The sequence below is a fragment of the Phyllostomus discolor genome, chromosome 13, assembly GCF_004126475.2.
Source record: "Phyllostomus discolor isolate MPI-MPIP mPhyDis1 chromosome 13, mPhyDis1.pri.v3, whole genome shotgun sequence".
In the NCBI taxonomy this organism is placed as follows: domain Eukaryota; kingdom Metazoa; phylum Chordata; class Mammalia; order Chiroptera; family Phyllostomidae; genus Phyllostomus; species Phyllostomus discolor.
In genome coordinates, this window is record NC_040915.2 from 36,809,776 (window position 1) to 36,835,793 (window position 26,018).

Consider the following 26,018-nt stretch of genomic DNA (forward strand, 5'->3'; position numbering starts at 1 on the left):
GGAGCGTGGAGCCCCGCGAGCTCCGGAAGTCGGGGTCTACACGGGTCTTCATCTGTTTCTCACGGCAGTCGGCCTGTCTGGGCCGGAGCAAGCCCTCGGTACCTGGGAGCCGTTCCTAGGGGCGCCGTCCCAGCTGCGCGGCTGCTATAATTACCATCCATGCTCCCACAAAGTGCCAGTCCCTGGGGGGCGGTGTGGGGGGGGGGGACAGGGGTGGGCAACAGAGTCCCTCCCTGTGTGGCAGGCGGGAGCCTCTGCACCGCGTTCCCACGTGGCGTTTTCCCTCTGCGGATGCCGCCCGCTCAGCCCCTCGCAGGCTGCACGCATTGCCATGGTGATGGGGAAAGCACGGGGACTCAGGGCCCGGTGCCCACGGCGGGTTCTTGCTGTCTGCCTTCCCGTTTTAGCAGCAGGGCGCCTCCGCGGTGAGGGGTGCGGGACCGTGGGTGTGTGCTGCCCACGTGAGCGCCCGCCCCAAGGGGCTGCTCTGGGACCCTGGTTCCCAGGCGACTCTTACAGGAGCCAAGAATCTTTCCCTTGAGCGCAAGAAGCGAGGAAAGAGGGACGGGAGCTGGAAACGAGGCCTCCAGGCCCTCCGCAGACGGCGCGATCCCGCTGCCTTTCAGGAAACAGAGGTTCGGTCTAGCGCGGTCAGGCTGTGCCCCAAACACAGGGGTCACTGGCGTAAGGGACGTCCAGGGTCTCTGTCCCTTTGCCACCTCTGGCCCAGCGACTTGGACCATATTAGGTAACCGCTCAGTATCAATTGTCTCATCGGTTGGGCAAATAGTCATCTCTCCGCCATCGGGTTGAGGTGAGGATGACGTGAGGCAATCAGCAGAAAAACACTTGACCGTGAACATCAGTGACCCCCATTACCATCGCCATTATCGTCCCGGATCCGGCCATTAACTGGCCGCAGCTACCCCGGGGAAGTCCCTTCTGTTCTGAGATACCATGCGCGCCATCCATCCCCCACCCCGCCATCTCCGCAGGGAGGGGACAATGACCCTCAGCTCCTGGGACTGTGGTTGGGATCAACCTGGGTGAGTGCCTTGGGCTCTGCGGGGCTGTGGGAAGCCGAGCCCCGGCCAGCCCACACTGCAGTCCCCGCCCCTCCCACCCCCACTGCACCTAGCGCGAACAGACCCCTGGCTCTGCCTTCCCCTGGCTGGAACCGGCCATCTGCCTCCCAGGTTGCCCCACGCCCCCGGGGAGGCCCCGAGAGGCAGGGCCTGGGCCTGGACCCACCCTGCTGGTCCCCTGTTCCCCTCCCCCTCCCTCTTGCGCTCCAGCCGCTCTGCAGCCTCTCTCCTTTCCTGGAATACAAGCCCCCTTTGCCGGGGCCTCCTCACCTGGTCTTCCCTCCGCGCAAAATCATCTGCTGTCCTGCTCCCGTCTCCCCATCCCCCGCTTTTCCAACTGAATTTCGGAACAGGCTTCTCATTCATCCTTTGGGACTCAGCTCCGAAGGGACCTCCTCCAGGAAGACTTCCTGGATCGCTCTTTCCACAGCCCCCCTCTGCCACGCCCATCAGACCATCATCACTGAGGGGTTTGTCATCAGGAGCCCCCCTTCAGCCTGGCACTTCGCAGTGTAGTCATGGCTACCCGCAGTTTCTTCGCCCGTCCTTCCGGGTGGGGGGTGGCGGACACGGACACTGTCCCACTCACGCTCGCGTCCTCAGGACCTGTCATGTGCCTTACACGTTGTAAGTGCTTCATAAGTGTTTGCCGAGTGGGTGACTCACAGGACCCGGACGCTACTTCCCTTTCCGGGCCCTGCTCTCGAAACTGCCACCGAGGGCATGACCGGGCTTGAGGACAAGGGCCTGACAGCTGATGGGGCCCAAGCGGCAGGTCTTTTGCAAGAGGAACAGAGGCCGGATGCCTGGGGAAGGCACCTGGAGCCCTCCAAGGCTCGGGGCGCCACATTCAGAACCTGGGGAGATGGTTCACGTGCAGGTTGTGATTCTGCGCAGCTGGGAGCCTGGGGCTCTGCATTTCTGACAGCTCCCAGGTGAATGCAAAACACTCAAAGCGAGAACTTAGTTCCTATGAGTAGCCTTCATGTTTGAGTGTGGGGGGGTGGGGGTGGGGGTGGGAGGTCAAGGACAGGGTGAGCATCGGTGCCGGGAGAGCAGAGCCTGGCCGGGCTGTCCAGGAGCCTCCCAGGCTGGAAGCTGCCGCGACCCAGGATGCAGGGGCAGGGAGGGCAGAGGCAAAGAGCTGGTCCTTCTGCTCCCCCAGCAGACCCGCCAGAGAGAGCAAGGGGCTGCAATAGACAGTTTTAGAATTTTCCTTTGTCCCAGAGAGCGAATTCTATCCAGGAGTTTGCTCACTCGTTTATGCGTTTCTTCAACAAATATTTATACAGCATTAGGGCCGGAGGTTACGATGGGAACAAGACAAAGTCCCCGTCCTCTCGGGACTGACATTCTGGGGAAGGGCCTGGGTTTGAGCCCCCTGAGGTGTGCGTGTACGTGCATGCAAGCACGAGTGTGATTTTGGTGAGTGGGTCCAGCTCTCTGAGCCCCAGTGGACGGTGTCACCATCACGCAACCCAGGGGGTTGCTGGGAGGAACTCAGGAGATGACACTGTACAAAGACAAGGCAGTATTATTAGTCACAGAACTGCTCATTTTGAACTTTCCGTCTCTTAGCCAAAGGTGGTGGTGTGCATCAAAGAGTTTCTGTATTCACCGACTCGCTCATTCATCAAGACTTTGCACTGGTCCAGGCTCTGGGGACAGTGTGGGGGCGAAGCCAGCAAAGTCCCTGTCCCGTTGGCACACACGTGCAGAGGGGAGATCAGACAAGCAACAAGCAAGCACACGCAGATGAGAGTGTGTCCGTGTGGGGTGTCGTGAGGAGAAGGACTGGGGAGCCTGGGGGAGACGGGGAGCGGGGTCACTTTGGCTGGGACCTCCGACGAGTGGCTCTGACAGGGCAGACTTAAGGGGGCGTCTGAGTTAACAAGAGAAGAACAAGCCAGGCAGAAATCAGAGGGAAAAGTATTCTGGGCAGAGGGAACAGCGTGTGCAACAGTCCTGAGGCGAGACTCAGTCTGAGGCTGCGCAGGGTAGCTGGGCTGGGCAGGTGGGGGGGGGAGAGGTCGTGGGTGAGCTCAGAGAGGTCGAGGGGCCAGAGAGGGCGGGGCCTCGCTAGCCGGGGTAGAGACCTTGGGTTTTGCTTTAAATCAGATGGAGAGCCCCTGCAGAGTAGCCGCAGGGAAGGGACGGGGACTGATTTGCGATCACCCTGGAAACCGTGTGCGGAGAGCTGAGCAGCCACTTATGGGGGACGGCAGTGGTCTTGGTGAACGATGGTGGCGGGTGGCGGTGGTCGGTGGTGGCCTGGGCCAGGATGATGGCGGCGGTGAAACAGAGAGAGGCAGGCCCCTCGGGGCTCCGTGTCGGAGCGACTGTGGGGACTGAGGAAGGCACAGGAAGATGACTTGGGTTTGGCAAAATTCTTTGCTTATTTGGATGGCACGAGAGACCGTGCTTTTAGCAGTGATGCGTGGTAGGTACTTAGGTGCGCCCCACAGGCTCTCTGGTCCTGGTGAAGCATTACTCTAATTCGGAGGGGGCTTCCGGAAGGAAGGCAGGATAGAGGGATGGTGTAGACCACCTTAGAGGTGGGGCCCAAATGCCAGGCAGCGAGGCACGCCTGTGTGTGTGTGTTCATTTACTGGCTGCGAGGCAGCAGGGCAGGGAGGAAACGACCCGTCTCCCGGCCACCGGGTCTAGAGAATGCTCCATCCCCCACAGGGTGGCTTCCTCCCATCCACTCAGTCCCGACAAACTCAGTGTCAGACTAGGTCCCCCGGAGCCCGAGGTCCCCTCATCTCAACAAGGGCAGAAAGCGGAGAGCGTGACCTTACGTCCAGGTTAGACAATGGCCCTGACACCCCGGACAGGTGCGCCCATAGGCCTGAGCCCTCCGAGGCCTTTCTGCTCGGGTACCACGCCCACACCCTCTGGTTGCAATGCACAGAGACTCCGGTGGCAAAAAGTAGGTCCCGTTCTCATCACAAGAAGAGAGAAAGTGTGACCATGTGAGGTGATGGACAGTCATGATTTTTACTGTGTTGGTCATTTCCCAGTATGTACAAATGTTGAATCACTATGTTGCACACCTGAGACTAATGCCGTATGTCAACGATTCCTCAGCATAAAGCCACCTCACGTGCCCATCATTTCTTGAGAATAACATAATTTTGTGACGTTGTATTTTGTGAGTTAATAGTGTTTGTTTGTTTGATGTAAGCATTGAAACCATATCACAACTTCTTCACTTAAAAAATGTGCCTCCCCGCCTGCTGCCCTGACCGCGGGGCTGGTCTGGGCCTCCTCCTCCTCCGACAGGCCGTGGGGTCGGCGCCTGGAGAGTTGGGCCGGCCTGGCAGCAAGCGCCGTTCCAGCCCCTGCCCCCCGGGAACTGGTCCCCTCTTCGAGCGCAGGGACTCAGTGGAAGCTTTCAGAAGCGTGTGGCAGAACCAGTGGGGGGTGAGGGCGCAGCATCTCGGGCGCAGATGAGGTGGGAAGGCCGTTTTCTGAGTCCCAAGTGGCCATCTCCTGGGGACCGGGCGTCCCCCTCCGTGCCTGCTGCCGCCAGATGGAGTTCGTGGCTGGGAACACGCACCCTTGGGTTCCCCTCTCTGCCCCTGCAGGTGTTTGACGGGGTGGGGCAGGGAGGAGGGACTCATGTCATCTGTGGGCTGAGATGGCTCCTTACACAGCTGCTCCTGGTCTTCCGGTGCCCGGGCACCAGCCCCGCAGGCCCTGCCCCTCCCTCTCCAGGCGCCCTGGTGCCCAGGCACCACCTCCCCAGGGTGCACATGGACTGGAAACGCGTTTTCTCCAAGTGCCAGAAAGAGTCGTGGTTGGAATTCAGGCTACCCCGTAAAAAATAAGAATCGAGTTCTTTCTTGAAGGTGGGGGTGGGGAGGGCAGAGAGACAATTTTATCTGGGAGCTGTGACTGCCACCTGGTGGCTGATATTAGCTGAGCAACTAAAAAGCCTCCTTAACAGCCATTCATTCATTTCTTCACTCCTCAGTTGTTTCTGGCAGGAAGGGGGTAAGCTCAGTGACGGGAGGAGTGACTGTGTGGTAGATGTTGTGACAGGGACAGTGCTAAGTTGGGGTCAAGGGCGTGGATGCAGGAGGCCCCAGCCTGGGTTTGAATCCCTGCCCTCGGACCTCCCTGCGACTCTGGCCTACCAACCTCTCCTGGGCCTTCACTTCCTTACCTGTGAGATGGGCAGATCTCACAGGGCGACCCTGAGGATTAACGGGCATGCTCCATGGAGATGCTTAGGTAAGCCACAGATGAGAAAGAAATGGTAATACATACAACTAAGTTCATATACACAAGATATAAAGAACTCCACTTAATGAAAACCCCACATAAAAATAGAGAAGAGATGAAAACATGAGATATGATATCTGAATGGCCAATGAACTCAAGCCATCAGGGAAATACAAGTTACAAGCAGTAACCATCACATGGTTCATTTTATGTCACATTGGCTTGGCCACAGTCCCCAGGTCCTTGGTCAGACACTCAAACGTTTCTGAGAAGGCAGTTTTTTAGATGAGATTAATATTGAAGCCAGTGGACCCCGAGGAAAGCAGATTACCCTCCACAGTGTGGGTGCGCCTCGTCCAATCAGCTGGAAGCCTGAACAGTAAAAGAACGACCTCCCTCAAACGAAGGGGAATTCTGCCAGCAGATGGCCTTCGGACTTGAACCTCAGCATCATCTCTTTCCTGGGTCTCCAGCCTGCTGGCTCGTCCTGGAGATTTTGAACTTGCCCGCCTCCACAGTTGAGAAAGGGCAGGGTAGGGGGTAGGGAGAGAGAGAAATCCCCCTGTGGGTTCTGTTTCTCTGAAGAACCCCAGTACACACATCCATCAACATGGCTAAAACGGCTGTGAATGCGTGCATGTGTGGAGCAACTGGAGTTCGTACACTTTGCTGGTGGGGGTGTCAGCTGGTACGACCACCTTGGTGCCTGCTCGTCAGCAGCAACTGAAGCTGAAATATGAACATCCACACTGACACTGACGCTGACACTGCGAGGTACCCGCGCTGTCACCTATGTCCCACAAAAGGCGCACGGGGTCCATCCGGAATGTACCCAGCTATGTAATATGAAAAATAGAGACATTCACTGAAGATCCAAGAAACGTTGTATGTAAGACAATGATGCCTCGGTCCCCTCCAAAGTAGGCACCTTGGGACCTCACACGGTTCTCCCAGCCATCATCAGCGGCCCCATTGTATTTTCCTGAATCTCACTGACACTCTGAAATCTCTTCCCTTTCGAAGGTGATTTTAGTTTTGGGGAAAAAACAGAAGTCACAGGGCGCCAAATCTGGGGTGTAGGGGGCTGAGTCACCTGGGTGATGTGATGTTCCACCAAAAACCTCTGCCTGAGACGTGATGCGTGAGTGGGCGAGTTGTCGAGATGAAGCTGCCCATCACCAGCTGTCCAGAGCTGCGGCCTTCTGAACCATCCGCATGGTTTCCACCGAGGAATGTCCAAGCTTAACAAAAAATTGGATGCAGATTCGTTGCTCTACTCGCTCAGTCATTTTGAATGTGATGGCCACACAGGACACACGCTCACTCAGCAGTGTCTACCACCCCCACTGACCAGCACAGTGAAGTCACCCTTGCTCATGCATGCGCATCCCAGTCCACTCTCCGTGGCTGTCCGGTTCCATCGAGGTTGCACCAGCTGTTCTTGTTACAGGAGCAATGGCTGCACTTTTCCCGGACAAACTTCGTGTATACATAAGAATGTTCCTGGCAGCACTATTAACAGGGGCCCCAAGTTGGAAACCCACAAATTCCCGCCAACCGCAGGACGGGTGAGTAAACAGAGGACTGTCCCATGGTGCACAACTCACGCAGTCACATGTGCCCCGCACGCAACGCCTGAGCGGAGAGGGCCGAACACACCGGGCGGACCTGACTGATGTCGTCTGGATGGGGAGGAGCAGAGGCTGCAGCCGAGGGGCTGCTGCAGGGCGCCCCTCCTGCCCCCGGGTGGACATTACACGTGTGGGCATTCACCCATCTGTGTACTGCCGATTGCTCCCCTTTCCTGCACGTATTTATACCTCGACTTTAAAAGCTTATTTTCAGAATGTACGTCACTGCCTGTTCCTTCGGGGAAGTCCCCCCACGTGTTGGAGCCCCAGTCTCGGCTGCGAGATGACGTGCAGATGTACAAAGACGGTCTGTGGAAAAGCTCTCTGTAAAGTATGAGTGTAGAAGCGTGGCCGCGCAGTTCGCAGGGCATGCACTCAATGATGTGAAATGAAAATCGAGGCTAAGGGAGCTTCCTCTCATTCTGTGCTGGACGCTTCATGTGCCTTCTGTTGAGTTACCCTAACAACTCAACTGTCCTGAGTTTGCATCTGAAGACACTGGAAGCTCAGAGTGGGAGAGTGGCTTCGCCCAAATAACCCAGCGGGCCAGCAGCGGGACCAGGACGGGCCTCAGGCCGGTGTCCCCTCTGGGCAGGGTGTCTCCAGGACCAGGCCCAGCACCAACAAAGGTCCCACTGCCGCCCTCTGCAGCAAAGGGGCCGCCTCCCCGCCCCAGGGTCCCACCTTCCTCTGGGTGACACTCCACATTGGTCAGGACCAGGATCAGCTCCTCACTCTTAACTCTCCCCCACTCCCAGCCACGGGAGCGGGGCCAGGGCCACGGGGCCAGGGCCCCGGGCCCCTTCATCCACCCTCTTCTTGATTCAGCGCATCTCCTTAGAGGGCTCTTCTGCCCCTTTGCTCTGTCCCCAACCCAGGCACGCTGGTCCCCAAACTGGCAACACGACCTTCCACGTGAGTGGCCACCATCCCCCCAGCCAAGCGATCTTCCGCTCCCCCTTCCTTCTAGCTGCCCTTCCCTGGGCCTCCCTCTCCCTGCAGAGAGGTGACCCCCACCCCGCCCCCTCCACGTGCCCCCTCCACGTGCCCCTCTGCTCTCAGCAGCCTCCTTGTCCCCCAGTCCTCAGTACCCTCCCCACACAGTGGTCCAGTCTGTCCCCTCGCCTCCCCCCCCAAGACAGTGGTCCAGCCCCGTCTCCTCCCTCCTCCTGACACTGGTCTCCCCCCACCCCGACACACACAGTGGTCTGGCCCTCAGTCTGCCCTCCCCCCCACCCGACTTACCCAGCCTGCTCCTCACTACTTCCCGCGCCCCCACCGCACACACGCACAGTGGTGAGGTCCTCAGGCTGTCCTCCCCCGCACAGTGGTCCACCCCGCTCCTCCACCACTTACTGCCCCCCCCATCGCACGGTGGTCTCTCCCCTCCGTTACCCCCCCCACCCACACACACAGTGGTCCAGCCCCAGTCTGCCCCGCCCCCCCGACGTGGTCCGCTCCCCCGCCCGCGCCGGGTCGCGTGGAGGCTGAGGGTCCCCGGCGGCGGTCGCGGGCGGTCGGACGGCTGCGATGGCGGCGGCCGGCGGGAAGCTGGCGCAGCGGCAGGACTCCACGCGCTTCGTCTACGTGACGCGCTTCGGCTCGCACCGCTGTGGCGGCGTCCTGCGGCTGGGCGGCCGCCGGGCCGAGGGCCGCTGGGGCCCGGGGCTGCGGGCCGGCGGCGGCGGCCTGGAGGAGCCGCGCGCGGCGGCGGCGGCCGCGACCCGGGACGGCGGGGCCCCGTCCCCCGGCTCCGAGCCCAGGAGCCCCGCGGCCTCGTCGGCGGCGCGGGCGTCGAGTGCACAGAGCGGCGGGAAGTCGGCGGCGCGTGCAGGTGGCGTTAGGGGACCCGCGGGCGGGGGCGGGCCGGCCGGGCCGCCGTTCACGCTCCTCGGCGGCCGTCCCGCGGGTGTCCGGGGGCTCAGGGCCGGGGCGCAGGCGCCGGGGAAAGTCCTTCGAGATCAGCCCGAGAACTGCGTCTGGGACGGGAGGCCCTGGGGGAGCCCCCGCGGTCCCCCGGAATGGGGAAACCGCACGGCCCTTCCGTGTGTCCAGCCCACTTCTGTGTCTTTCAGGAATGTTCCGTGTGTAAAACACTTCTTCTCCGGTGTGTTCCCGGGCACGGGGTCTTCGCCGCTCTTGTAACCGGGTTTCCTCGTCCGTGCTGCCCCCTAGATGTCTGCCGTTTGTGCCTACGGAGGGAGCCTCTCGATCTTTAAAAACGATCACCTTTATTTAGGGTCGATTTACACGCCTTTTGGGAGGTTCAGCACAGCTGCACCCCCAAAAACGAACGCTCGTGATACGGAGCTTTCCCGTTGCCTTAAGAGGTCCCGCCTCTCTTTGGAGGGCCCGCCCCGCCACCTGTGCGTTTCTTAAAAACAAACAAAAAAAACCCCAGCTTTGTTGAGATGTAATTCACAGTCCACCCACCTCAGACATTTAAAGTGCACGATGTCTCGTTCTTTACAGAGTTGTGCAGCCTTCCCTGCCCGGCACCCAAGAAAGCCGCGCCCGGTAGCACCCCCTGCTCCCACGCAAGGCCCCGCACTCCCCACGCTTGAGCCCTCCGCGCTCACCCGACCGCCCTCTGTCCCCGCGGGTTCGGCCGCTCTGGACACTTCGCAGGTGGCGGCTCCCACGGTTCGTGGGCCTGCCCGACGGGCTTCCTCCACGCAGCCCAGCGGTTTCCGTGCGCGAGCCCCAGATCCTAGGGCTTCCCCGAGTCCTTTTACTGCTGGGGTTGCTGTTGTTGCCGACACTCGTGGTTTTCCTGGCGTGCTGTTATTCACAGACGGAGATCGTTTTGGGTTTTTTTTCCCGTTCTCATGCCAGCGGTAGCTTCGGTTTGCGTCGGCTGGTGCCTGGCGTGCAGTGTTGAGGAGTCGGGCGGAGATCGCGGGCAGTCTCGTGCCGTTCCTGATCCCGGGGAGGTGCCTCTGGTTAAACAGGGTGCTGGCCTTAGGGCTAAGGCGCCTGTAGTTAAAACACTAGAAAGCGTTCCTCGGCTTTTATTTTCTTTGGTGTTTTAATCACGATGGAGTGGGCGTTAGATTTCATCAAAGACATTCTCAGATCTATGGGGATTAACACTTTTCCTTAGATTTATTAACAGGGCAGAGAATCTAAGTGGATTTCCTGATATTGAACCAACCTTGCATTCCCGAAATGAACCCTAGTTGGTGAGGATGTATTATCGCATAAAGTAGTGTTGGGCTGTGCTAATAATTTGATTAGAGTTTTTGCATTGGTATGTGTGAGAGAGAGTGAGTGAGCTGTAGTTTTCCTTTCTTCTTATCTGTTCATCCGGTTTAGGTATCAGGGTTACACTTATGTCATAAAACAAATGAGGAACTTTTCATTCCCTTGCAGCGCCCTGGAATTTGTAAAACACCGGGACTGTGGTGTCTGAAGGTTTGGTAGAATTCTTCTGGGAAACCATCTCGCTATATTACTTTTTGTGGGATAATTCTGTAGTAACTTTATATCCTATGAAAATTGGTCTCTAATTTTTCTAACTCTGATGGGTCAGTGCTGGTAATCTGTATTTCCCTAGGGAATTACCCATTTTATCTAGTTTTTCAACTTTATTTACATGGAGGTCTACAAAGTAGTGTCTTGTGATTTTTGAAAATTTCTGTGTTTCCATGGTTATTTCCCTCTTGTCATTTCATATTTTGGGAAGTATGTTTTTTCTACCTTCTTCTTGATCAAATTAGCCTGTTTTATTAGTTTTTTAAAAAACAGAATTTTGATTTATCAATGAGACATTTTGTTAAGTCTCATTAATAAATGTCTCATCCTCATTAATAAAGATAAATGATATAATAAAGATAAAATTATTGTTTTTTTAAGTGTTTCTTTTAGTGTACTTTCTACTTTTTATACCTTTTTTGAGCAGGACATTTTATTTTTATTCCTTTTTATTGATAAAAATGTTAGTGCAATGAATTGTTTTCTAATCACTGTTTTAAATGCCTTAGATTCTAATATGTCTTGCTTTCATTGGCACTATTTTTTTTAATTCTGTAATTTCAGTTTGTATTACCCCTCTCTCCCTAGAGTTGCTTGATAGATTTGAATTTTTTAAAATTTCCAGGACTTTCCTGTTTTTGTTGATGAACTCTTGTGTTATTGCATTGTTATCAGAGAGTGCTGAGTGTAGCATTTCCACTTCATGCGTGTTACTGATGTTTCCTTTGTGACCTAATTTACGATCCTTCCTTTTTGCTTTTTCTCCCCCAGAAGCCCTGCAGTTGGAAGACTGTCCCTTTTCTTGCTTGGTCCTTTACACTGAGGCGGCCCCGTTACATAGCTCGCTTGGTAATGTGTGTGGTGTCCAGCCCTTTAAATCTCTCCCCTGTAGTCTGTGCTCTGTTGTGCCCGGTTGTGTTTTAGTATTTTAAGATTTAGGGTGGGTTTAATCACTCCGTGGGTCACTCCACCTCTCCTGTAGGTATCTTTCTAGCGTCCCTCCTTTTTCTTCCCTCCCTTGGAGACGGTCATTTTTTAGTCACCGAGGACTTTTGCATGGTGGAGTGAAGCCTTCAGAGAGAGGTGCGCTTCTGGAAGATAAACTCGTGAGCTGTGTGTCAGACGTGGTGGAGCTCAGAAATCCAGGGGCAGGCAAATCCAGCAACTCTTCTAACATTTCGAACGAGACTACTAGATCGGGCTGGCTCCCGCTTCACGCAGAGCTTGGGAGACACGGCCGTAAAGTACACGTGATAGCGGACATGAATGCTACTGTGGAGGCTCGAGTAAAGGCTTTGGGAGTGGTGGATAGTGTGGGGGTGAGGGACTCAGGGAAGGCTTCGCGGTGGTGGAAGCTGCGTGGGATTTGCACGTGGTGCTGAGACAGGGGATCCCAGGGGGAGAAGCACGGGAACAGAGTCCCACGTGTGGATCGGCGACAGTCAGTGATCGGGGAAGAACTAGAGGTATATCTTGACTGGGTCGCAGTGCGTGGAGAGCGAGGACTAGAGGCAGAGGTGAAACTCGGGTCTGATCAAAGTCTCTGGCACACGTGGGAGCGGCCCCCCCGACACAGAGACGGGGAGGAATAGTTTTGTCTCTTTTCTGCACTCTCTGTTACTCCTCGACGTATTCTCTGCCCCCATCTACCCACAAATAGACTTGGCGGCTCCCGTCCTGAGCTCAGGGAGTGTATGCCCAGGCCAGGTGGGACTTGCAAACCGAAGACACTTGGGAGTGGTGCAGGCAGAGTGTCCCGAAGGTGCCGGGATCTGGGTGGACGGGTAACACGGGTCTGTGCAGAGCAAAGCTGCATCTGTGCTCCCGCGCCACCCGCGCATCTGTGCTGTCGCTTCCTTGACATGTTTATTTAAACAGGTGCATGTTTCCCTCGCAACTAAATTTCTTTTTAGAACTCTTGATATTATTACTGCAGTGGAAAATCTGTACCGTTGGCCATAAATAGAAGTTAATTTAAAACAATCTAATAAAGGCAAAACAATATTAGATTATAGCGCCAAAGCTTGTCTGCTGAAGGTTGTCTGTGGTCATAGAGGGCGTCAGCGAGTCCTAGGAAGTCTTAATGACGCACTGATTTCCAGCCTAGACTTTCCCCTTGATGTAATCAGAGGGCTGACAGAGCGTTGGGAGGGGAATTAGTTTCTGGAGCGCCGTGTCTGTGCCCCACCCACAGTCAGCGGCTGCTTCTCACGAAGTGGGAAATGCCGTTTAGCGCGTGTTCGAATTACTCAACGGATGGAGCGCTCATTGTACAGCTGATTCATGAGGCATTAGGTGCCGGACCTCTCCTGAAGGGTGAAACCCGCTCCCCAGGGACACTGTGACAGGTCCCGTGAGGACTGAGCACAGGGCGCTTTGTGAGACCAGAGCACACCCCGGAAAGCTGAATGTTGAGTGAGCAGGAGGAAGCCAAGTGGGGCAGGACTGGGGAGGAAGGGGTGGAGGTGTTCAGGCTAAAGGAGAACAATGATGAAGGCTTCCAGGGAGCACATGCCCGTTGTCGTAGGATTTGTCTTTGGACACAGCCCTCAGGCTCTCTTCTAACAGCCAGTGTTCGGGACCGCGGCGTGGTTCGGGGGGTGGAGTCTGGATGCCCCAGCAGGATGCCGGGGAACTTTTCTTAGTGTCTCCTGTGTGTCCGGTGGTGTGGGCAGAAAGATGAGCAAGACACACAAGCCACTGCCCTCTAGACGGCCACAGCCGAGTGGAGGAATCTGAATGTAAACACGTGATGTAAAAATGTGCGGAGTGCTCCAAGGTGTTCTGGGGCCAGCGCTGTGCGGGACTGTGTGGGCTTGAGGGGGGCTTGTTTTAGGGAGGAGGGGACGTGTGAGTTGAATCTTGAACAGCAGATAGGAATTTACCTGGTGCACGTGTGTGTGTGTGTACACAAGCACACACACACGGTGTTCTAGCTAGACAGACAGCAAGTGCAAAGGTTGGTGGGGGTGGTAAGCACAAGGCATATGTGAGGAGCCACAGGTGTTTGTGTGGTTGGGAGCATGTTGTATCTGGAGTTGAATGGAGAAGGAAGGGGATTGTGGGAATACATTAGGGCAGGACGGGGTGCTGATATTCGCTACTGTTGCTGACCTTTTAGGGGCTCGCCTTTCAGATCAGAAAGGGAAGGACATTTCCTAGGCACCTCCGAGGTTATCTCTAGTTTTTTTCTTTTTGTTTTCCCACGGTAATATTAGCTAATTGGAAAACTGCCCTTACCCCGTGATCAGAAATACACCAGCAACTGTCAAACTCCCCAGAGAGAGCTCAAGAGGCATTTACAGTTGTGTCCGTTCTCGGGATCGCGGGGCCTTTCAAATAGGCACTGCTGTGACCTTTCCTCTCCTTTCTTCTTTTTGTATTAGGTCTGATCCAGAAGACTTCAGTTAAAAAGTATGATTTTCCCATACCTGTCAATGAAGCTTCCAAAATAATGAAGAAAAAGAAAAAGGTATATTCTAGAAAAGGAGAATGAGCAGTATTTGAATTTTAGACTAACCTCACCTAAATATAAATGTGTGAAGATACTCAAGGTAGTAAACATAGTTTCGTCTTTTGAAAAGTTTGATTTACTGAAATGAGAAAATAAAATTAATCTAGCAGAAAGGGAACTCGGTTTGGAAAAATTATATTTATTAACCATATAGAATAGTCCTGGCAGTGTTTGAAGGTACAAAACACATTTTAATCGAAATGTAACCAGACTGGGAGATTTTTTCAGAGTGTGAAAATATGTTCTATAGACTATAACAAACTGACAGATAATGTAAGAGGAAAATTACGGATTTCACAGAAAAGAATAATGTAACCATTGGTGTCATACTGCTCTTTTAAGGACCAGGAATGTACGTAAGTATCTAGCAGGAAAGCTGGCAAGGACAGAACTTTCGTGCTGAACCCTTTTCACCTCTGGCCCAAATGTTAGGGTAACTCAAGTGGTTTAAACACATCTGAGATGCCCTACTGGTCCTTGATTTCCACTGTGTGTTTATGCTTCAGTTTAAAGAAACCGTTAGTCGATAACGACACATAAAATCATATTTTCTGAGCTTGGTGTTTGCGTTATAACTTACCTATAGCATATAAATGGCATTCCAGGTGACTGACCAAATGCATTCTGGGTGAGCGCCTCATCTTCCCACTAAGGAATATTTCTTCCCAGAACCAATCCCTCTCGGGTGAGAAGAAAAGAGCAGTAGCCAATATTTACTTACAACTATTACATGCCAGACGTGGGCAAGTGCTTTACAAATATTTTTATTAATTCTGGTAACCCAATGTAGGAAGGTATTCCTAGATGAGGCTAAAACACTCGCCCATGTCCAGCAGCTGGTGAGCGACGGACCCGGATTGGAGCTGCGGTCTGTATGCTGCTCCCATGGCCCTCCTTTTTCTGTGCCGGTCCCTTCGTGCTCTCTGGTTATTTTGCTTCGGTGTGTCTTCGCAGAAATGTTTTATTCTCATGTAGAATAAAATACGTTAAAAATCAAATTATTGCCCAATGGTTAGACATAGGAATAGAAATTCATTATTTTTGTTATTGAGTTGGCCAAAAAGTTCATTTGTTTTTTTCCGTAAGATGACTGTAGTGGTGCTCAGTTGTCTCTAACATCGTTCAAATCAGTGTTGTTAGATTGTACTGCAACAGCTGTCATATCATTTAAAAAAGCTTATTTAAAAAAAACTAAGCATGCATTTTTAAAAAACGTTTCAAAATTGAGGAATTTTCATGTAGCCATTTTAATATTGAGGATGGAAGAAAACATGCAACATTTTCGGAATATTGTGCTTTCTTATTTCAAGAAAGGTAAAAACACAACTGAAACGCAAAAAAGATTTGTGCGGTGTGTGGAGAAGGTGCTGTGAGTGAGTGAACGTGTCAGAAGCGGTTTGTGAAGTTCCCTGCTGGGGATTTCTCGCTGGACGGTGCTCCACGGTCCGGGAGACCAGCTGGAGTGGACAGCGATCAAATGGAGACATTAACTGAGAACAATCAGTGTTCTACTGTGTGGGAGACAGCTGACATACTCAAAATGTCCAAATCAATAAAGATATTGGTGAAAATGAAAAATGCATCTTTTACGTTACAGAAAAAAAAACATGGACTTTTTGGCCAACCCAGTATCTCTCAAGACAAAAGTGAGTGTGCTGGAACCATCTGGGCAGAGCTCTGTAGACGCGGCCTTTGGAAGGAAACCTGACCCAGGATGGTTACCTTAGACACTGCCCAGGGGAGATGCCCGGAAGTCAGTGCGGGGGGAGCGGGGATCAGAGAGCTCAGCGTTTGTGGGGAAGAAGAGATCACGCTTGAGTTTTCGGTCTCTGAGTGCTGATACTGCTCTATAATGATAACACCAGCTGCCGTGCGGCGCAGCCGGGTCCCTCCCAGTCGCCTCCATCAAAACGTGTTCCTGTGTTCCTGCTTAGTGCCCCTTAACTGTGCTGTCTCTGAAGGTGTCCGTGTGGAAGAAGGTGCACAGGCTCATTTGCAGGATGCTCGAAGAGAATGAAGAATACAGACTCAGGCTCAAAGGCCAACGACTCTTTAGTGAAAGTAAGTTACAATGTTCCTTGTCTTAAGGACTGGCTTCTGAAACGGTTCGGTTGCTTTCGGGTCGCGTTAAAGCCGCAGTTTTCCTGATGGTCACAGGCAGCGTCCAGAACCTGGGAACCGGGGCCAGCGGGTGACCTGAGGGAGGTGGGGTCGCCCTTGGGGGCGGGCAGGAGGGCGGATTGCAGGAGGGGCACTTTGGCCGGAGTCTGCTGAGCAAAGGGAATGAATGCACTTGTTGGTTAAATCTGAATTTGAAAACTTTTTAGTACAGATCACAGAACTCGTCCATGTTAATGAAGAAACACATTTCAACGGCAATATCAAATTATATTTTAAATTTGATGGCAGCGTCTAGTCTCATGGACGCTGCCATCAAATTTAATGCATTTAACAAAATCTGCCCTTGAGTTAGGGCCTTGGAGTCGTTACCTCCTTCCTGGAAAACACCTCACAAACTAAACCATATTCTGAAGCCGTATCAGCAGTGAGCTTGATACTGTGGCCGAAGCAAGATGAGATATGATCTAGTGTGGGTACTGAAGTCCTGGGCAGATCTGGGTTCTCGAGCAACTAAATTGGATTAAAAAATTTATAACAATGCTGCATGAGCTGATAAATCATGCTAGTTATTACTTTTCCTTCACATGCATGTTTTAATACACGTTACCATGCTGAGTGCTTCGGTGGTTTCTTAGTACATCACCTGATGACAACTTAAAAAATATTTTATTTTTAGAGAAAGGGAGGGAGAAAGAAGAAGAGAAACACCATGTGTGGTTGCCTCTCACGCACCCCCTACTGGGAGCCTGACCTGCAACCCAGACATGTGCCCTGACTGGGAATTGAACCGGTAACCTTTTGGTTCGCAGGCCGGCACTCAAGCCACTGAGCCATACCAGACAGGGGGACAACTTCTATTTTGACAGTAAATCTGCAGAATTTAATTTTGTGAGGAATGTTTTCAAACAATAATAGTTAGAATTCTGTTTTGTAAGTAACATAACACTAGAAACTCATTACTGTTTGTGTAGCATTGCATCAATAATAGCAGAACTTGTTTGCAATAATGGCATATAAGCCAATGTTCAAATTAATGATACTCTTTTTTACTTTTCTTGTCCAGTTAAGGAGAATGAGGCAGGAAAGGTGATTAGGAGGAAAAAGTAGTCAGTGGTTTCAGGTGAAAAGGATGTTTGAATAAGCAGGGCGATGTGCAAAAAACCTGGACCTTGTTCTGAATGTTATTCCAGATCCAATTACTTTAATAACCGCACTGGATTATGTCTAGTTTTGCTCTGGCTGTAACCTTGAACATGTCGGTTTCTCTTGTACTTCAGCAAGGGGCCTTTATTAACCATGGAACAATCTCGTATGGATTATTGAACAACTTACGATGATATGCAGTATTTTTCAGAAACAAAGGGCATCCTTGTAATTCGTCATTTTGTATTGCAATTTTAAGCCAGATTACAAAAGCTAATCATGTTTTTAAAATGTTGTAACTTGCTCCCTAATATGTATTAATAGGAAAACCATTCCTAGAGGCCAACTCGAATTTTCCTTGTGTTTTACATTGTTTCTAGACCCAGATTGCACAGGATGAACCCCCTTGTCATCGTCTGGTAAGAGCCTGTTTTGGCAACAAGTGTAACGAGAAATGCAGGTGTTTCACGGTTTCCTCCCTGTGCCCTGCGCTTCCTCCTCCACTTCAGTGTGCACGCGCTGCCGGTCCCAGCCAGTCCCCCCTCGCCCCCGCTGTCTGGCACGTGGTGGGCGCTCGTTCGGTCTCGGTTGAAATTTAATGAGCTTCGTCTGGGCCCCTCCTCGCAGCGCTGTTGAAGTGACGGTCTCCGTGGTCCCTGCTTGGTCTTTCTGTTCGTGTGTCTGCCTGGTTCTCCCTGTGAACGTGCTGCCACGTCTGATACTGGATACTGTCCCTTACTACTCCTTCCGGTGTTCCTTCTTCCTCAGCGTCCTGGGGGCTGCGTCACGGCTCTCTTCCTGCTCTTCTGGGTATTTTTCCTCTGTCCCTTGTGCTGCCACCTGATAACGAATGCCGCGTAGGCATGATTGTGGGGCCTCGGCTCCCTTTACGTGTTTCCTCAGAGATGACTCGCATGCCCATGTCTTTGCAGCTTTAGTTGCTCCCTCTGGGGGTGCGGCCCTTAAATCTGTAGCCCACCCCTGACCTCTGGGCACGTGCCTCCGGGTTCCTGTAGGCTGCCCTACAGTTACTTTCAAATTTCACGTGTTTAAACTGAGCATGTCATCTTTCCCCGTTTCTTTTGGATTGTGCCCTGGTTTACTAAGCATCTGGGCTCAGTGGCTTCTGAGGGAGAGACCACATCTGGTTGGGTGGGGTTGGAGAGTCATGGGAAAGGGAAGTAAGCTGTGCTTTAGGAAAGGGAAAATAGACGCTCATGCATGGGAGTGTGGGGGAGGGAGTACGGTTTGGGCATTGACCTGAATGAGTACACGCCTCCCAGGAAGATGTTTAGGAAGTGCTGCCTGGTTGGCGCTTGGCCGGGGCAGTCAGAGGGAAGGAGGCGCCCAAGTCCACCGACAGTACTTCAAGGGTCTCGTGTGAGTGCGGGGCCCCGGGTTTGCGTCAGTGCGGTAGGTAGTGAACCAACGTGGAACATTGTCGTAGCTTTTTCTTCTAAACGATTGCCCAAGTGTATGGAGAAGCTGCAAAACTTATCCAAAGAACTCCAGGATAATTGTTACCTTGCTCGACTGACTGTTCACATCTTGCCACATTTTCTTTATCATTCTCATATTTTCTTTGTGTATGTGCATCAGGTATGAACCCTTAATACTTTAGTGTGTATATCCTAAGAACCAGGGTGTCTTGGATGTAACCACACTGCAGTTGTCACAGTCAGGAAATATCACACCGGTATAAAACTTTTGTATAATCTGTTGTCTATATTCCAGTGTTTCAGTTGTCCCCGTAGTGTCTTTAATGGTGTGTGTGTGTGTGCGTGTGGTACCAGGTCTAGTCCGGGATTGTGTACTGCATTTAGTGGCCATGTCTCTTCAGTTTTCTTTTTTCTCTTTTAATCCTCCCCTGAGGATAGGTTCATTGACATTTAGAGAGAGAGAGGGGCACCAATGTGGGAGAGAAGTGTCGATTGATTGCCTCCCGCACACACCCCGACGAGGGGTCGGACCCGCAGCCCCTGAGTGTGTGGCGCGGTGCTCCGACCACCTGAGCCGCCCGGCCGGGGCCCTCCGGTTTGCTTTAATCCGTACCAGTTCCTCAGCCTGTCCTCTTTTATGATGTTGACATTTTTGAAGAGGACAGATCAGTTATTTTTCAGAATGTCTCTCCAGACTCGCTGATTCCTTCTCATAAATTTGAGTCAAATTTGCATTTTTGGCTGCAAACGTTCTATCAGCTTTCTTGTCGGAGTGTCCCGTTTGGAGTTGTGCGACCTTCCTTATCCCTCGTTGGTGACGTTGACTCCGATCTGTCCGCCAGGCTGTCCATTTCCCCACTGTGTGTGTAGTTCCTCTTCCCCCCTGGTAATCAGTGATCGTTTTGGGGAAAGATGTTAAAGACTATGCACACATCTTGCACGTCATCAGCACAGAACACTTTAAAGCAGTGTGTTGATGTCATTTTGGGGGACGTTTGGAAGAGAGGCAAGACCAGAGGTGAGAAAGAAGGCCCGGCGGTGCCACAGTGGCCTGAGTGGCCCGGGACGCGCACTGGACCCGGAGCGGCGGAGGGGGGAGAGGAGACGCACACTCAGAGGAGGGGTAAGAAGGAGACTGCTGAGGTTCGAGAGTGGGTAGGAGAGAAATAAGGACGTCGAGGGAAAGAGCTGGCTTTGTGAAGCTGCTGAGTTGTATTTTGGCGCGTTGAATTTGAATGATAGCGAGGCGCTCCGGAAAATTCCAGGCAAGCGGCTGGAAGCGCGGCGTTGGAGCCAGAGTGGCGTCTGTGCTGCGGAGAGGCCGGGGGAGGTCGGGCGGGAGGCGGACACCGCGGCGTGAGGGTGGAGGGCAGGGAGGACTCACGGCAGAAGGCCAGACAGTGTCCAGGTGCAGAGCGGCTTTCAGCGCGGGCTTCGAGGGGGTGCGTGGGGAGGACTGAGGGGCTCGTGGGGCCGAGGGGGTTCACAGGAAGCTCGAAGGAGATCAAGGAGTGGGCCGTGCAAAGGGGGACGGTTGCCGTGTTCAGGGAGAGTGTCGGGGTACAGAAAATACAATAGAAGTGTGACAGCTAAGGACATTCAAAAGTTCCAGCGCCCAGAAGTGAAGCAGAAGTCCAAAGCGAGGACAGTATGCACGCAGTGACCTGGTGAGCGGCTGCGGTGGCGGGGCGCTGAAGGCCTGGGCTGTCATGTTTTTGTGGCCAGTGCCTGGAACTGCGCTGTCGAAGTCACCAGGATCATTGGCAAGCGTCAGAGAGGAGAAGAAAAATACGAGTTTACATCAAGTCAGTCTAAGCTTTTCATGGTCAGCTAGAGACCATAGAGACCGCAGAGAGTGTAAAAGTTACCGGAACGGGAAATGGAGGGAGCGACTGACTGTTGTTATGAAGTCTTAGAAACGTTAGCAATTTCTCAGTGTCACTGGTTATGACATTTTGTATGAACAAGGCTCAGCTCTCATCTTTTATTTAGGACCTGTTTACCAAGAAGACTATGAAGAATTTAAAGATAGAACTTTGAATTCTAAGTATTTGTTAATTTGAGTTTTTTATTGGAATTGGGACTTATGGAGTTGAATAGAAAAACCACCTTCTCTGTGAATTAATGAGATTTCTTTGCAAGTTAACATTGTTCATTAAGTGTTCTTGCTGTATGCATGCAAGTATTATTTCCAGAATTAACATTTACACATTTCTTTCAAGTTAAGCTTATACATGCAATTTAAATTAGCATATTAATACAATGGCATCCTTTTGAAATTGCCAACTTTACCTCTTATTAATGAGGCTGCAACTATGGCTTTATTTATTCCTTCACTTACGTGTAATTTCTAAATAAAACTTAAATTACCTTCGACTTCTTCACATTTTCTAAATTTCTCAATTATCTTATGATAAAAATGTGAAATTTACACAGCAAAAGTTGTTTTGGGTGTTAAAACAAATGGTTATTTAAGCCATTTTTTCACCCTAAGGAAGGGTAGTAAATTTCTGCGTGTTCTCTATTATAATGTGGAATATTTTAGGGAAACTTCTGTGCAGAGAATAGAGAAGACATTTTCTCGTCCTTTCCAGACCTCTGATTAATAGATACATTACTTTTAAGTCAACGGGATGAGAAATTCAGAACTCTGAAAATAATTTAGAAGTGTTTCTCAGTGAAATCCTTTTATTTTCTATCAATAATCACCCAGGACCTACACCAGTTTCCGGGCTCCTTGGTCATGTGCTGTCTCCTCCTGTATTGTATCGAAGCCCCAGGTGTACCTGAGACCGTAGAGGGAAAGACACAGAGAGGTCTGCCCAAGGTCAAGCTCCGTGGACATCCCCTGTTTCTTCCCCCAGAGTCAGAAGGCCCTGTTTCCGGTCCAGGATGGTAACGGTGACCACGGCCGTCGTTTCGGGGGCGATGAGACGGTGCGCTTCCTCACCTCTCCGGACGAGGGCGCCGCAGAGTGGCGGTAGCTCGGAGCTAGCCCGAACGGCGCCCGGAGGAAGGGCGGTAAAAGGAGTCTCCGTTTCTCCTCCCTCTCTGTGATCTCCTTACTCCGAGGCTAGAGCAGCGCGGGGTTGGTGGTGACACGTTCCCCCGTGACTGCTGGGCAAACCCACCCACCGTTTCCAGCTGAGGGGCCTGTGGCCCGGGCCAGTGACTCAGGCCTTGCCTGCCACGTGGTGTCCGTCCGTCCATCCGTCCGTCCGTCCACAGGCCTCCTGGCAGGAGGGTCGTGCGTCTTAGGAATGTGCTGGGTAAACTCTCGGGCTGCCAAGTTCTTGGGTAAAGCTGCAAATTTTAGCTCATAAAACGTAAGTCATTGTAAAATGAGACATGTACTTGTTTACACTGTAATTAATGCCGCATAAAGCTTCGTGGTGAACGTGAAGATGTTATGTTCATGTCAGTGTAGGTTTACATTGTACGTGACGCACAGTGCTCGACACAGCAGTCTGTTCTAATTTAGCAAATGTGTCAATATTTATTAGATTCAAAGTATGAGTCTCGTGCTGGATGCACACTTCGTTCGCCTCGCTGTTCCGGATCCGCGGCGTGGTGACGGCGGTGCGGATGTGAGTGTGCTGGATGGGCGCTCGAGGCCTTTTCGTGTTCATGTGAGAATTTCTGGTGAAAACGTATCACATCTGCATTTCGTTAGACAGGATGTAATAAACACAGTACAACTTTTCTTTGCTGACAATGTCTCGAAAGTAACTTACGTTTAATTATATTGCCCAGCACCTTCCAGTCTACCCTCCCTGCCCTTTCCAGCCACAAGAAACACCACACGGATTTTGTGTGTATGATGTCTTTACTTTTTGTGTAGTTTTATTGCAATTACAAGTCTTTCTAAAACTCGCATCTATGTGTTTCATTTTCTAAGGAGGACGTTATTTTGCCTGTACTCTTTGTACTTTTACTATTACTTTCTAAGATTACGTTGCTGAAAGCCGTGCGGATCGTTGCCTGCCACGGTGGTTCACTTGTTTCACTCTGCACTTCCTCAAAGTCAAGTACAGCGTGAGGAAGCAGCCCCACTGCGGGGAGTCCTGCGGTCTGGGCCCAGGCTGCCCCCCTTTCCTCCCGGTAAACTTGTTAACCATTTGCTTAACCTGTTTGCTTTTATTGACTATAAATGATAAGCCTAAATGAGTCCTGTGATCTGGGCTTTTAGAAATCTGATTGTGCGTACAGAAACGTTTACCCTAGAGAGGGTGCCGCGGGAAATCACACGCATCGGTGGGCTCCCGCGTGAAGGCCCCGCCGCAGCGCTCACGGAACGCACCCTCGTCTGCCCTGTTCTGTGTGTTCTCGGACTCTGAGTGTGAGGGAGACTTCTCGTGTTTCTGGAAGTGTTCCAGTATGGTCCCAGGTGGCTTCATGTAATTGTCAGTTGTCAAGAGGGTCTTTCTGTGATCCCCGTGTGTCCTCATGGACCCTAATTCTGGAATCTGGTGAAGTTTAGAGTTTTTCAAACAGCTGGAAACAGCCTAGTTGACTATGGATGACTCATTCGTCCCAGGGTCTTAGTATGTCATTTCGGTGTTTGTATCAGTAACTGACTATGTGCCAGGAACCAGGCCTTTATTTTTTAAAAGTCACCGTCACCAGGAAATGGAATCTTCTGGACATAAAGAGACAGAGATGAACTGAAGGCCGAAATCACCCCGCCAAGGTAACGCCAAGTACGGGGGCTGCCAAACGTGCACTGCCCGCTGCCGCCTGAAGGCGGGGCCTTCGGCTACGGAGCGCTCCAGGGCCGGGCCGGCGGCCAGTCTGCCGCCCAGCGGCCAGTCTGCCGCCCTTCAGGAGTCAGGTTCAAGTGGGGCGTCCCCTACTTCCGTCATCCCCTTATTCGGGAAATACTGATTTAGTACACGTTGTGTTCCACATTCTGTTCTAGGCCCTGGGGGAACAGAAGAAAACAAAGCATACTAAAAGTCTGTCTTCAGGGGAAGACATAATCAACTAGATAACTGAAGTATTCAGCAGGTTTACAAACAAGTTCTACGGAGGCGAGTGAGGGAGGGGAGGGTGTGGGGAGGGTGTGTGGAGGGCTGCGGCGGCAGGCGGGCAGGTGGAGGGAAGGCGACCGTGAGGTAAAAGCCTGAAGTTAGGGGGCCAGGCGTGCAGACATGGGGGGAAAGGGCCTGAGAAGGGCATTCGGAGTGCAGGCCGGGACGCTGAGGCCGGAGGAGAGGAAAGGGAGGGAGAGAGAAGCAGAGGGGGTGGGGCAGCGGGAGAGGTGGCAAGAGGGTAACAGACACCAGATAATGTCTCACTGTTCTGACGGCTTTGCTCAGAGTGTGATGAAAAACCCTGGGAGGGTTTGAGCAGAGGATTGGCATGGACCAGCTAACACCTGGCAACGGCTCTGAGGATGGATGGAAAGGAAGCAAGGGCCTCCTTATATGAGTCGGAGAGGGGTGACTTTTCTCGCTGTCTGTCAGTGTAAGCATAAAGATGTAAGCAAGCAAAGCCCCTCTACAGAGAGGCCTTTCCGTGGGGACTTTGCAAGCACTGAAGTCTCTCTCCTGGGCGAGGACAGCATCCACCTCCCGGGAGGGCGCGCCCACGTCCTTGAACTTGGTTGAAGAACAGCAGGTGTGCGAGAAAAATACTGGCCGTCACCAACAATCAGGAAAGCGCAAACCCAAACCACGGTGAGGTCTCACCCCACACCGGTTAGAGCGGCCGCTGTGCAGACACACACCCCGAGTGCTGGCGAGGATGCGGGGCAACGGGCCCTCGTGCACCGCGGGGGAGGCAAACCGCTGCAGCCGCCACAGATGACAGCACAGAGGTTCCTTGAAAACCCGAAAGTAGAACCGCCGTGCAATCCAGCTACCCCACCTCTGGGGGCATTTCCAAAGGAAATGAGAACGGCACCTCAAAGGGGTGCCTGAGCCCCCGCGTTCGCCACAGCGTTCTGCACAAGGGCCAAGGTCCGGAAGCAGCCTGCGTGTCCGTCGGGGGCTGGGTGGACGAGGCAGATGGGACACGCACACACAGTGGGGCACTATTCAGTCTTTTGAAAGGAAGGGGCTTCTGGCACTGTGTCAGCATGGGTGGCCCTGGGGGGCACTATGCTTAGTGAAACAGGCCAGGCAGGGAAGGACACGGACAGCGTGGTTTTCCTTACACGTGGGATCCAAAAAAAGTCCAACTCACAGAGGCAGAGAGTAGAGTGGTGGTTGTCAGGGGCAACCTTAAATATATACAGTGTTTATTAATTGTACTTCAGTAAGGCTGGAGGCAGAATAATAGATGTTTACCACCTGTTCTCCCTTCCTGGTGAATCCGAGGGTCTCGCGGCCATGCGGGGAGTTTCCCCAAGGTCTCCATGGTGCCCGGTGACCTTGCGTTCACCTCTGATTGCACCGCGTGCCTCGGTAGTCTCTTACAAATTCACTACTTCTTCTTCTTTAAAAAAAAACCAAGTATATTTTCTAGAACCCAGTAGATTTTTTTCTTTAGTAGAAAATTAGTCATGTTTTCTCCCATTAGTTTAAAAATAAACAATGTTTCGGGGAGATGAGAAAAAAATATTAAGAGAAGATGAAAATCTCCAGGAAAAAAAATCCTATACACACTTTAGTATCTTTAAGTCTTCCCATTTTCACACAGTTGAGATGCCTATACAATTTGATTCCTCTTTGTACTCAACGTGATACTCCCCGTGCTGACGCAGTGTTCCATGGCGTTTTTAATGGCTGAACGATGTTTCATCATCTGGGGTGAACCAACACGTACCCATCGCCTCCTGGTTGTTAGTATTTAGGTCGCCAGAACTCGGTCTTGATTCTTGTTCAACCACAAGGGCACAGGTGACAGGGTCATTTTAGGGAAGGGCGGGCATTTCAGCACAGAACAGAACAGGAGGCGAGTATGAGAGGAGTGGAATATACCGCAGTCTGGGGTCTCGGGGGGGCACTTGTCTGCGGAAGTCACGTTTCAAGGGCTCTGCAAAATCCTCAGCAATGAAAGGAGCACCCCCTGCAGAGGGCACCTCAGAGGAAACACCCCGTGACAGTCCCTGGATTGGGGAGGTGTGTTTGAGGTCAGGGGAAGGGGACAAGCGGCAGGAAGTGACGCTTGTTGGGTCAGCAGGGGACAGGTCATAGAGCCTTACAGGCTCGGTTTAAGATTTGGTCTTAATCTTTTAAAAAGCCTCTGGGAAGTTCTAGGAAAGCGAGTCGAGTTACCAGAATTGCTTGGACTACAGTATAAAAGGTAGGCTGGCGGGAGGAGAACTGGGCTGTCAGGAGACATGTTAGCTGGGGAGACAGAGGGGACCCCCGAGGAGGAGTCATGGGGGCCGGAGAGGAGCGATGCGAGGGAGATTTGGGAGGGAGAAGTGTCAGGG

At 52.3% G+C, this 26,018-nt stretch overlaps 1 protein-coding gene across 1 annotated transcript; it reads left to right on the forward strand.

The window, feature by feature from the left end:
• Positions 1 to 8,418: 8,418 nt before the first annotated feature.
• C13H5orf47 (chromosome 13 C5orf47 homolog) lies at positions 8,419 to 16,043 on the forward strand. The gene is made up of 3 exons (XM_028528930.2): positions 8,419 to 8,780; positions 13,807 to 13,892; positions 15,896 to 16,043. The coding sequence occupies exons 1-3, from the start codon at positions 8,477 to 8,479 to the stop codon at positions 16,019 to 16,021; spliced, it is 516 nt and encodes a 171-aa protein (XP_028384731.2). The 5' UTR covers positions 8,419 to 8,476; the 3' UTR covers positions 16,022 to 16,043.
• Positions 16,044 to 26,018: the final 9,975 nt, after the last annotated feature.